General features: G+C 49.0%; 2 protein-coding genes and 1 long non-coding RNA gene across 15 annotated transcripts in view; 1 reads left to right on the top strand and 2 right to left on the bottom strand.

Annotated features, from left to right (window-relative positions):
* Positions 1 to 11,366, bottom strand: part of Smokwl4 (sperm motility kinase W like 4) — a 97,779-nt gene extending 86,413 nt beyond the window's left edge. For 6 of the 11 annotated variants that reach the window (XM_063267548.1, XM_063267555.1, XM_063267553.1 and 3 more), the window contains exons 1-2: positions 7,407 to 11,366; positions 7,056 to 7,305 (exon numbers count right to left, since the gene is read on the bottom strand). In XM_063267548.1, coding sequence (XP_063123618.1) covers positions 9,873 to 11,354 — 1,482 coding nt within the window. In that variant the 5' untranslated portion in view covers positions 11,355 to 11,366 and the 3' untranslated portion in view covers positions 7,056 to 7,305; positions 7,407 to 9,872. Of the gene's footprint in view, positions 1 to 1,187; positions 2,593 to 2,811; positions 2,947 to 3,253; positions 6,136 to 7,055; positions 7,306 to 7,406 lie in introns of those variants that run through there. The other 5 variants (XM_063267556.1, XM_063267549.1, XM_063267551.1 and 2 more) reach the window with 5 other exon arrangements.
* The window catches only part of Smokl6 (sperm motility kinase like 6), a 111,203-nt gene that overhangs the window by 11,784 nt on the left and 86,874 nt on the right, over positions 1 to 12,545 (bottom strand). The gene's annotated exons all lie outside the window — the stretch shown is intronic.
* Positions 12,183 to 12,545, top strand: part of LOC102554696 (uncharacterized) — a 121,316-nt gene continuing 120,953 nt past the window's right edge. Inside the window, exon 1 of the long non-coding RNA XR_010055076.1 lies at positions 12,183 to 12,306. This is a non-coding gene — a long non-coding RNA (uncharacterized LOC102554696). The remainder of the gene's footprint in view (positions 12,307 to 12,545) is intronic.

A 12,545-nucleotide genomic window follows, 5' to 3' on the forward strand; every position in this document is an offset into this window, starting at 1 on the left:
TGGGTGATTCCTGAAGTGACATTCTTTGAACTCTTCATGGTTAGACCCTAGCCTAGTCTTTTGAAAAGAATGATTTAGGCTCCCGAGTACAAAAAAGTTCTCCAAAGTCTAACCACATTCTCAAGCATCACACCTTCGAGCACATCACTGGGAATGTCACAGGGTTTGCAAATTTACTAGCTTTCTCTTAAGCCACATGTGTTTCATGTCTACAAGTTTCTGTGAAAATTGTGCCCATTAATACAACTTTACATGTGGCCTTTTCAATTCCTCCTTGCAAGCTGTTTTATACTGGAAACTGCACATCAAATAAGACAAGCGAGATGGTCACCTCAACAACCACCTCAGAAACTGAGACAGTCTGCCAGCTCAAAGCAGCTGGGTCATTGCTAGAAACCAGGAGGAGATATTCCCAGGAAACATGGGCCAGATGCAACTAAAAAAATACTAGAAAGACAGCAAATCTTGGTGAGGAGTTAACCTGTCGGGGGTGGAGCAGGACCTCAGGGGCACAATGGACGACAACAGTATCGACAATTTCCCAAATACATCTTGTCTGTAGAGTTCTAAGTTGATCTTCATGAAGTTCACACATACCAAACAGGACAGGAAAAGCATGCGATAATCAAAGCTCGTGTCTTTCTAGGTGACGTCCTCCACTGGAAGTGGTAAGAACGAGCCAGATGGAGTTCTCCAGAGGCACTGGGAAAGCTTAGAGAACGACAGCCTCCTGAGAAGCCAGAGAGCAGGGTTGGCATGTGGGCAGAATGTGCAGAAAAAGGAGGCCTCTCTGCATCAGAGACAGCACTGGCCTGTAGTCCAGTGTCATGCCATGTTAAACTCAGAGGAGCCTGAGATCTCCAGGCAGCAGAAAGAATCAGAGAGGTGATCCATGGCTCCCTGTTGGGCCAGAAGAAACAGGCTACCTTCTGATCGAATGTGTGCTCTCCCAGTGTGCGAAGTCCTAAACCCAGCTCACATCTGTGGGAGAGGCAGATCATCTGTCCCCTAAGATATAAAAGGACACAGAACTCTGTTATGAGAGCATGGGCCAGTCCCACTTGAGAGGAATCCCAACGTCATTGCTTCAAGTCCCTAGAGGATAAGGTGTTCAAAAAGGCCAGCTCGCAGTCATGGTCTCCTGTCGCGCCCACCTCGGCCAGCAAGGAAGACGCAACACAGTTTGATTCTTCTCAACAGCCTTTACTGCAGGACACCTTCATTGTTGACATGGGGACTCGAGCAGCAAAAGCGCTCGACTCATATACACAACAGTATGCTAATATTCTTTCAGGGATTGGCGGGGCATGAGTCACCCCATTATCACCCCACTGTCATCCCAGCTACTTGTCCTCCAGAGATTGGTGCAGCATGAACCATCCCATTAGCATAGTACCGCCCCAGCCAGACTGCAAAACCACCAGGATCTGCAAGGAAGACATGAGGGGATGGGATACCATGGGATGAGAAGGACAGAGTCTCCAGTACCTTGGTCATGATCCAGCCCATAGCTTCCTGACCTGACACTACTGAGATTCTGCAGAGAAGAAGTGTGAACAGACCAGAGGATGAGCTCCTCACAAAGAGAGTCACAGGACTTAAGTGTGCAGACACAGAGGACAGCAGAGAGAGTGCATGGATGGTAGAACATCATAGGATATTGCCCTGTTCCTGGAGAAGCATGCTGATACTAGGGAAATGCCATTCAGAGAAGACTTGCCCACTGAAGATGGGAGCACAGTAAGTGTCTTTCTTCCCTGTGATCAGCTGATGCCTGTCGAAAGTGTAGCTTACTGAGAGAGACAAAGCTAAGTGTTCCCAGGGACCCCACCTCATGCTGCCTCTAGGCATCATGGAAGTCTAGCTACTCAAAACACTGTTTTAGTTGGGTTCCTTTTTGACTACACTAAACACGTTCTATAGAAAAGGAGGCTGGAACCCAGAATCCAACAGCGGGAGAACTTCCTGGAAGTGGCGGGCAGGTGTGCACACTGAGCAGTGAGTGTCAGCGTGTTCAGGGATTCACACCACAGGATGGGTAATGAATGAAGAGGGACAGGCCCTCACAGGAGATCCTGAAGAGTCTGTGCAGGGGACATGCCACCCAGGGATCCCTCAGTCCTATCAGCCCTCCTGGACGCTATTCATCTTAGAACTATGAGTAATATTGAGATGGGACTGAAGGAACTTGGGTTCGTGGGTTGAGATGAAGCACACGGTGAGAGCCACCTGGGACCTCACCATGTTCCTTACCTGGTCTTTCCTTTCAAGTGTACACACCGTCTGCTCTGAGACAGAAAGTTCAGGTTGGAGGATGGAAAGCTCATCTTCTCACAAGCTGAACTAGATTTTTGCCTCAGAGGCAGCAGCATTAGCAGCAACTACAGTTCCAACTCACAGAGTTCCAGAGGTTGGACATTCATTGACACAGCAGGTCCCGTCTTTCTCTTCAGACCGTCCTCAGCAACCAGAAACAGGGAAGGACTTCGGTGCACAGAATCAGGATTTTGGCTCCGTCCTGTGTTGTTCCTGTCAGAAAAGCCTCGTGACCCTTCACTGTTTACTTAAGGTCAGAATCATAACTGGAGGCATCTGAAGAGAGACAGTGACAGAAGGTCAGAACACGGAGGATTAAGATAACTCCTCCCACCTGTACTACTCAGTGTCTTATTTTCATAGTTAAGGAAAATCCTGGAGAGGGACAGGGTATGTGCAAGGACTGACTGTCTGCCTGGAGAGGGAGCAGGCTAAAGGCTGAGGGACACCTCAGGTCCAGGAGACCTCATGGTGAAATTTATCTGCAGCCATTACCTGCTTAGAAACTCAACATGCATATATATGTGAAGAATGATGGAGCCCCAGGCAGGAACATGGCTTCTTTTTTCTGGGATTCGAACATTGTCATCCTATCAAGATGGCCTCCTCATCTTCTGACTTTCCCATCTCCTGTAAAAGAGGAGTGTACACGTCAGCTCTTTGGCATGTTGTTACACCCAACACTCCCAGGGCCTGAGATCTGAGTGGAGAACACCATTTCACCAAGCAATGAATTACAATAAATGTCCCACAGGGTTTCCATAAAATTCACACTATCACAGCCCCTCCTCAGGTCCAGTCATTTATGATGACTGTCTGTCTCATGACTGTCCTCATGGCAGAGCTCTTTTCACAGGGACTGAGTTTCCCAACAACCTGTACTAGGATAACACTCCCAATTTCATTACCCTTTTTACCTGTTTTGATGTGGACTTACCTCATCACCTTTGTCTTCCCGAGTGCCCTGGACCCTGCCCAACTGTCAGCTCCTTGGGCACAGCTTGTCCACCACACCAGTGATCCTGGGATCCAGCCCCTAGCAAGGGCCTTGCACATCACTATGCATAGTGAATGGCAACTGACTAAAGGACAGATCACATGAATGTATAGAGACAGGATGGAAGCTGGGGTCACATCTCAGAGCCAATCTTCACCCTAAATCCTTGTGGGTAAGAATGAAGTCAGGCCTCTGAAGGGAGTGATGGCTTCCATGATGCTACAGGGGAACAGGGGCAGGCACAGTCCAGGTCATGATGAACAGGTTGTATGATGAGGACTGGGAGGCCAGCTCCTCAGTCAGCCCACAGTTAGAACACAACTCTAAGGAAATGCAGAAATGCAGTGGCAGTGGTCAGGGGCCACCCACTGACTGACCTGTAGAGGCCTCTTGGAGGCTTTTCAATCTCAAGACTGAGAAGCAAGGCTAAGGGATTCTGGGAAGATGTTGCTGTCTTCTGGTGACAGGGTTGTGACTAGGAGGACACCATCATAGAATGAAGGCCTGAAGACGGGCTCAGGGGTTACACCATGTAGCTTCCAGGTATAGGTTGGCCTCCCCATCATTGTCACATGCAGCCTCCTATTCTCACGTTCCTCCTTTCCTTACTGTCACCTCAGTGACAGTAGCAACTTGTAATGCCAGTTGACCTCTATGGAGTCAGGGCAGTCATCCCATGAGCTTGAAGGGCCGAATAGCCTTGCCAGAGGATAGTTCACTGGGACATGTGCTTCTATAGGTCATGGTAACAACACTGCAGCCTGAAGTGAAGGGGACCAGGTCCACCCACTGTTCATGTCCTGGGTCACTCTCACAGGGCTCAGGATTCTCAGTATCTCCCCTTGATCTTGGGCTTTACATCAGGACACCAATGTCATCTGTGTTTTCTCCCCCATTCCTCCTTTGTCTCCTGGCCCTAATGAGGACAGACTTCATTCCCTAGACTCTAGACTCTGTCCACAGCCCTGCAGCATCTCCCACTCTTACCTCCCCCAGAGCTTGATTTTGGACATTTTCTTGGGTATGACTGAAAAGTCTCTGTCCACTCTTGCCTTGAGCACTGGAGTCTCAGTTGGGTAGGATCAGAGTTGCAGATGTCTGTGGTCTTCTCTTTAGTCACAGACAGGGAGAATATGGAACCTTAGATTAGCATAGGGGTCAGGCCAGGTTAAGAAATCTGCAGGGATGCAAGTGTTCAAGCTTTTTCTGAAGACAAGGGCGACAGGGAAGAGGAGGCCTCCTTCCTTTCCTGTCAGCAGTATCTCTGGAGCAGCGACGGCTGTCCTGGTGTGACCTGCACTGGTGTGGGTTACGTGTGCTTTAGGAGGAATGAGCCTCAGGGATCCTGGTGGTGCTAGAGGTCACCAGAACACCTGTCCCCTCCTTCACCATTACTTTTGGGTTCTGGCCATTTGGGTGTGAATGCTACTCTCAGGCAGGATCCTGGTGCACACAGCAGCATGTTTCACAGTAATTCAAGCCTTAAAGGTTCCCTCAGAATTCGTGAGACCTACAAGTGGTCAGGATATAGGTATCATCTGGGACTCCCCTCCCCAAATGAAAAAGCCTATGATTCCTATTTTTCTCATTGGGACCCTGAAGTCCAGGGAGATAAGCCTAGTTTGTTCCCCATGCAGCTACACAGACTGAGTGCACCCCAGACTTCACACTCTCCCACTGTGGACCGAAGCATCCACCATGCAAAGCTCCTGGATTCCTGGGTGTTGGTGTTGACTCTGATCCAGGAGTCACTCAGGTCTCACAGGTGAAGTCCACCTCCTTTGTGGCCTGAGCTTCTTTTGTCGGCATTACAAGGTGCCACCATCATCATTGCATCCAGCGCCCTACTGTCATAGTCCTTCTGTCCTCAGTGTCCCCGTAGTTACAGTAGCACCCTGTTGGGGCAGACTGGGTATGTTCATATGGAGACTAGGGTATCACTACATCACTGTCAGTCACAGAATGGCCTTGACAGAGGACACGTGGTACAAGCTTTTCAGAAGTAGATGTGGAGAGTGCAGGTCCTCAGCTGGTCCTGCACCTGGCAAAAAAAGTCTTCCAGAGCCTGTGCAGTCCTGCATGTCCATACAGACATGCGAGCACAGAGAGGTCCAGATCCTCTTTTCAATTGTGTTACCTGACGTCTGGAGAAAGACTCAGGTCTGACCACGGGAAGGAAATGTCTTCACCTTGATAGGAGATAGAACCAATGGGGGAATAGGAGAAAAGAACACTGCTTAAGTGTCTATGAGGATGGGTGACATTTATTCTCGGGATAGAGGCATTGAGGGCATCTGCTCAGATTTGTTCCCTGATTACCAATGTTTTTGGCAGCTGACAAAGAGGCCCTGCTCTTGTGACTTGGGTCCATGTAGAGAATTCTGTCTCATTGTCCACACACTGCCTTACTGGGTTGGTTGCTGTCTTACTGGCCAGAATGCAGTCCACTGTGGTGGGAGTCCAGTCTCTCCCACTTCTCCAGAGGGTGACACTCCACACTGATACACTGATGGAGCTCAGCACTGGGTGTTCTTCTCAACCCCAGGGAGACGCTGAGGTGGCCCATTAGAGCGTTGACCATTGTCCCTCTGCCGGGCACCACACAATCACATTATATTCCACCTGGACATTTGTTCCTGTGTACAACAGCCTCACATCTTTTCTGCATACCTTGCTCAGGGAGGAGGGTTTTACTCTGTGTTTCCAGTTCAGCGTTGGTATTGAGATGTGATCCCCTGCAGTAATGACCACCTGCCCTCATCGTCAGAAAGCTATGTCCTTCTGGCCTCAATGCACCAGCTTCTGTAGGACGGTGCCATCATCTGCAGAGGAGAAGCAGAGGAGGGAAGGCCTTAGATGCAAGGTGAGGAACCCCAGGTACCATGGACAAGGGCAAGCCCACCTTTGCTGAGAACTTCCTACTGCATGAGATACCCCCGTGTAGATTACAACTAGGGTACGAGCCAAAGTGCTCAGGAGGGAAGGACACTGGGGCAAATGCAGAGACGGGAGAACTTATGGGCCATTGTCTTTTCCTGAATGACTAAAGCCTGCTCTTGAGACATGCAGTGGCCATCAAGAATAGCCAAGGCCATCGACTACTGGACGTCAGCATGTTGTGTGTCAGGAAGCTAATGGAACAGCACGTCCTTTAGGGCGGGGAGGGAAAGGGGTCACATGTGCCATTGGGCTTCGTCTCATGCTGACTCTGGGATAGGGAGAGTCCGGACCCTCTATGTCCTGTGCAAACTCAGGTTCCATAGGGAATCCATGACCATCCTCTGCAGATGAGGACAGCAGTCATGAACCCCAGAAATGAAACAAATGGAGGATAGAATTGATTGGAGGGTGGGGGTGAGCAGCTGAGTCACCTGATAAAGAGGCCTGAGTGAAAATATGACAGGAGGTAAGGTCAGGCCAATTAGTGTTCCAAGAGTGAGGACACCTTACACCCTGAAGTGTCTGCCCTGCCAGGATGTGATTGCCTCTGCCAACTGTGTTGGACAAGTTTCTGACTATTTAGTCAGGTGAATGTCATTCTGGAAGAAAACCTTAAGAACATACCATCTTCAGACTGACAAGTGAGTCTGCAGTACATTTTCATGATTTCTCACTGTGTTTAATCCAGTCTGGATGGTAGCTCAGCTGGGCAATATGAAGCATGCTAAGGAAAGCATGGTGTACAAGCCAGTAAAAGAACCCTTCATGGTCTCTACTCTTGTTCCTGCTTCTAAATTCCTACCTTCAGTTACTACTCTTGACTTCTTTCAGGGTAGTTATAGGCATGCGTGTGAAGATAAGAAACACTTTCTTGGAGAGCCAAACAGGACCTGTTGCTTCTTGTGTTCATGGCAGTCATGGAGCAAGGAGGACTTGGCACACACCTGTCGGATTTTGGCTTCAGCCTCAGGCAACCTCATCCCAGAAGCCTTGTGGCAGCTTCCTACTGTACTAATGCCTCAGCGGGGGAATTCTAGAGAGATTAGGGCTGGCTGATGAGACAGGAGAGAAATAGCCTGATCAATACGCCTGTCTATCTTGGAAACTTTCATCTTAGAGGACGTAGAAATACCTAGGACACTGAAGTAGTTACCTCACGTTACAGATCCTTCGAGTTGGAGGGGAAGCATACGCAGGTCCTGGTGACACGTTTTAACTAGAATCACCACTGGCTTTGGCACACCTACAGGTATAAGTGAGAGAGGGTGGAGCCCCACAGCTGGAGCAGAGCCTCTAGATTCTGGGATGCCACTATGATCCCCGTTTCTAGTTGGCCCTGTTCTTTCCCACAGTTCTGACCCCTCTCAGAACTGTGTTTTCTGATCCTCAGGCACAGGGCAAGAACCCTTTGGGTATTTTCCTCGTGTGGACATCAAGAACGCCAGAGCCTGAGCAGTATTACGAGTTTCTGGACGTTTCACCTGAAGTGGACGTACAAACAGCTTCCCCTTGGGTGACCACAAACACTGCACTGTCACAGAAAGACACCATCATGTCCAGGGATTCAGGCTGGCAGCATGCCACATGGCTTCTCCCATGGACCTCTGTCCATTCCATTCTTCCCTCCCAGGCTCTGACCGGCTGTGGCCTTCACAGAAGTGTCTCCTTGCTCCCTGGACTACCATGCATTCTCTCTGTCCCTTACCTTGTTAGATGTTTTCATGTGGCCCTACGCCACCATTTTTGTCTTCCTGTTTTTCCTGGACTCTGCCAGTATGTCTGCTGCTGGCGACAGGTAGATCTTCAGGCCTAAAGATCCCGGGATCCAGCAAGTAGTGAGGGCTTTGCACACAGCACAGGTTTCGTGAATGTCTTCTGACGGGAGCACTGATCACAGCCTGACAGAGTCAGCCTCGAACACGGGATTGGATTTCAGACCCCGCTTTCACACTGGAAGTCTCGAGCATTTAAGTAGAGTGAAGTGGGGCCCGTGAAAGAGGACAACTCCAGCAATGACGTGGGCACAGGTGACTGTAGAGGGAGCACATGGGCGGGCCCAGCCCAGAAAGCAAAGAGCAAGCCAGATGGCTCGGACACCAAGCCCTGCCGTGCCGAACAGCCCACGGCCTGGGAACAACATCCCAAGGAAACCCCGTGACATTGGTCACAAGGCTACCATCTGACACATAAGAGGAGACCCTCCTCCAGGCTCTTCAGATGTGGAAGACTGAGTGTCAGAAAGATGGTCAGAAAGTTCTTGTTTCTCAGTCACTGAAGCCTTCGAGGTTCACTCACAAGGTTTGCAGCTTTCTTGGGCTCAGAGAGACAGATGTGCTGTGTGCCTGCCCCAACCCTTCCCACAGGAAAGCAGCTCACACAGGCTGACTGAACTGCATGGCGGCTGACCTTTCACTTTGTATTCCCTCAACCTCTGTGTGTGGTCCTTCTGCAATGTAGACTCACCACACACTCACTGTAGACAGAAGCCTTTCATGTCCACAGCTTGAGCACTCCTGGGACTTGGTTCTGGGTCAGATCCTGGAGTCCATTCATGCTCCCACAACTGATGCCCATCTCCTATAACCCCAGAGCCTCCTGCTGTCAGCCATATACTATGTCCTACGTCTCCCAGGGGGGACTCACAGGACAATGGGAAGTTCACAGGCTGCTGGAGCTTCAGTGTAGACCTGAGGGAGCCTGGTTAGTGTGAGAGGCCATCAAGGTGCTTCTTACGTATGCACGGGGGTGGGATGTTGGATGGGTGTCCCTTAGCCTGTCCTGTGGCCACACAGGAATTGCCCAAGGCAGCACAGGCATTGAATGGATTGCAGAGCAGAGCTGTGGTGGGATGCTTCCCATCTCTGCTCCTTACTTGCTCTTGAGCAGGCCTCTGTTGGGTTCACCTGTGATGACGAGAAGAAGGGAGAGTTGAGAAGGCCAGGGGTCAGTGTCCTGATGGAATCACTGTGAGGCATTGCTGCCTTGAGCCTGGTGGCCGTGAAGATCCTCTGCCAGCTAGTCTGCCCTGAGTAGGAGTAGGTTGGTAAGAGCAGCATGGAATGGTATGCCAAGGGTCTGCATGCCACTGTGGTGACACTGAAACCATCTCCACTGGATAGGGTACCCACGATACTCAGTAAGTGGGCATCCAGCTCAGCTTCCCCATGTAGGCATCCAAGCAACCATGTGAGGCTTCACAGGGCTCAGCACACTCTGCCTGTCCAGTGCAAATGTAGGGGGACACTCAGGTGGCCCCTTTGTGTTTGACCATGGTCACTCTGCCAGGCTCTGGGTCCCCAAGCAGAGTCTCTATCAGAATATATTCCCCATGGACAACAACTCCACACATCCCCTTTCACCTTGGCAGTACCCACAGCTCTTGCTGATTACTGCTAGTGTAGCTGCATCAGATAGCACCTAGGCATGGTCCAGCCGGATTTCCTCTTGAGGTGGTGAGCCCAGGATCAGGGTTTAATCCAGCTGGAGTAGAAATGCATCTGATATCCCAGGAGACCCCAGCAATGTACACCTTTCTGCTTTTTCCAACAAGAAGACACGAATAAAGACAGAGAACACACAACACAAAGCAGAGATTGCGCCTCCGATGCCTGCTAACCCTTCATTGGGTTTGGCCTCCTGCCTCTTTCAGGGGTGCCACTTTCTTGGAGAATCTTTGCTGGGTTCTTTTCTTCCAAGCCCTGGGCAAACAACTGAGTCTTGACAGGCACTCCCTGATGCTGTTCCTCAGTCTCTTAAAGCACCCCATCTGCTGAGGGGGAGATGATGTTTCAATGTCATAGTCTTGGTCAGGAAGCACAGGCAATTCCTCCTCCAATAGGCTTCTGCAGATACATGGGTCACTCCCATGTCCAGAATGGAGGTAACAGCTAAAAGTGCTGCTCTTCTTGTTGGTACAATCTACAGAAATGGGAGGCATAGAGACACTTCTGGCCACCTTGTATCTTGACGGTGCCAAGGCAACAGGCCCATGCTCTCCTGAGGGCCAGATGTGGAGTGGGCAAAAGTTGGGCTCAATGCCCCTTCTTACTAGGGGAAGACCAGAGACAGAGGAATATGACTCGTGTGGGGATGGGGTAGGGCACAGGTCCAGGGGATTGGATGATGTGATTGATGAATACTCAACCCTCTTGTCTTCTTGTTCTTTCAAAATTAAATATGCCCCCATTGGTGCATCAAATTTTTGGTTTTTCAATGACTCTCTAATCTCACTGGCATTAAACCCCATGCTACAGAGCACATCTATTATTTGGGTGTCTGGGTAGGTCTTAGGTGACAAACTCTGTTCAGACTTTATGACCCATGGGTGTTCTTCAATAGCTTCAATGGAGGGCCTCTTTTCTATGGGAACTGTGAGCATTTGGTGAATAAGATTTTCAAGCTGCCCAGAAAAGTAAGATGGGATAGCATAGGTCCGTGTAACGACCTCTTCCTCAGTATCTTTATTGGTAACTATTTTGTAGGGGACGAACCCGGCGGTCATAAAGTAGAGCAGCACGCCCAGACTCCACACATCGGACTTTTTTCCATCATATGGCTCCCCAAGTAAAATCTCTGGTGCGGCAAAACGTTTGGTCCCACATAAATCACTCAGTAAGGTGCCAGGTCTCTGATGTGCTGCAAGGCCAAAATCGATGACCTTCATGAGCCCGTCTTCATCTTCCATGATGTTTTGTGGTTTAATGTCCCGGTGGACAATATCGAGTGTGTGGCAGTATTTGATTGCCGACACAATCTGTCCAAAATGTTTCTTCGCCACTTCTTCCTGAAGGGGGCCATCTTCAGCTATCAAATCATATAAGGTTCCTCCAGGAGCAAACTCAGTCACAAGGTGGACATGTTTTGCTGTTACCAGCACTTGATAGAGGCAAATAATATTTGGATGGTGTAGCATCTTGAGTATTGATACTTCCGACAGGATCCTTTTTATGTGCCTCTCTGTGATCTGTATAGTCTTTATTGCCACGAGGGCCTTGGTTTTCCTGTGGCAGGCGAGTTTCACTGTGCCGAATTCACCGTGGCCAATGGAAGAAAGCATCTTATACTGACTCCCTATGCTCTTCTTTTGGGAGTGCCTCGCCATGAGGCTAGGTATTCACTGTGCTCAGGTGCACACGTCAGATTCTAATATAAAATAACTCACAACTACCACACAGTGTACTGAACTGAGGTCCTCAATCTGACAACTGACAAACTAGACACCGAGGAAGGAGTCCCACAGGTTACCCAAAACAGCTACCTGGTCAGTAGAGACAAAACCACAGGCCAGCCCACAGCCTTATAGAGGGGACACTCATTCTTCTATCACAGTGGACTTTGTGAGGTCAGAGGCAGAAATGGACCAAGCACAGCACGCTATAACCCAGAGTGGCTATTTCCACTTTGGGCCCAGGGACCTTTCCATTTCTATGAGAATGAGAATGCCCTCTCTGAGCTTCTGCTTCTGCAGATCAGACAGATAGATATTCACAAGTCTAGCAATTACACGCAGCAGAGTACCTCAGTGGACTTTGTAGCTGGATAGTGAGTATGTCAAACTAACCATCTGGACTTTCAAGAATGAGGTGCATTTTGGACAAGTGTTCTGCAAAGAGAGAGGCTAAGTCAACACAAAGTGTAACTGGGAGCGTTTCTACCCAGACTCTTTATTTCCAGAATCATGACTCTGAGAATAAATGCCCAGATTATAAGCTGTGGCCCGTTCTCCAACCAGCTTGTAATTTATATAACCCGTTTACTCTAGTCTGTGTCTGCCACATGGTTGGTTATTTCTCCTCAGATTTATGCTTCTGGTTTCTTCAGCCTTTGGGGCAAATCTCCAGGTCTTGACTTTTTCCCAAAGTCCTATGTGTCTCTGCCCTGTGTTCCAACTTCTATTTCCTGCCTTAGCTAATAGCCCATCAGCTTTTTATTACAGGTGATGCTTACACAGACCTTGGAAGAGATTCTATATCTCCCGCTTATAGTTCAATAAAAGGCCCTTTCTCTAATATCACTAAACTTCGTACCTTAGGAACAACTGTGAAATCCAACAGGTAAGACTGCATTTACAGTGTCCAGCCTGACTGTATTTAGCCACCTTAGAACAGTATTCTAATATTATTCCTATCTTGGCAGTTGAGTTTGGCTTTCTGTAAATAAATTATTTTCTATTTATTTACATGCATATTCTATTATATTCTATGCATTTATAAACCAAAGAATATCTCCTTAGGCCTTAAAACATTTCCTCAAATCTTAAGTAATTTAAGGTTAAATGTCCTTAGTCTTCAAC

This window comes from Rattus norvegicus, chromosome 9 (genome assembly GCF_036323735.1).
Source record: "Rattus norvegicus strain BN/NHsdMcwi chromosome 9, GRCr8, whole genome shotgun sequence".
NCBI classification, from domain to species: domain Eukaryota; kingdom Metazoa; phylum Chordata; class Mammalia; order Rodentia; family Muridae; genus Rattus; species Rattus norvegicus.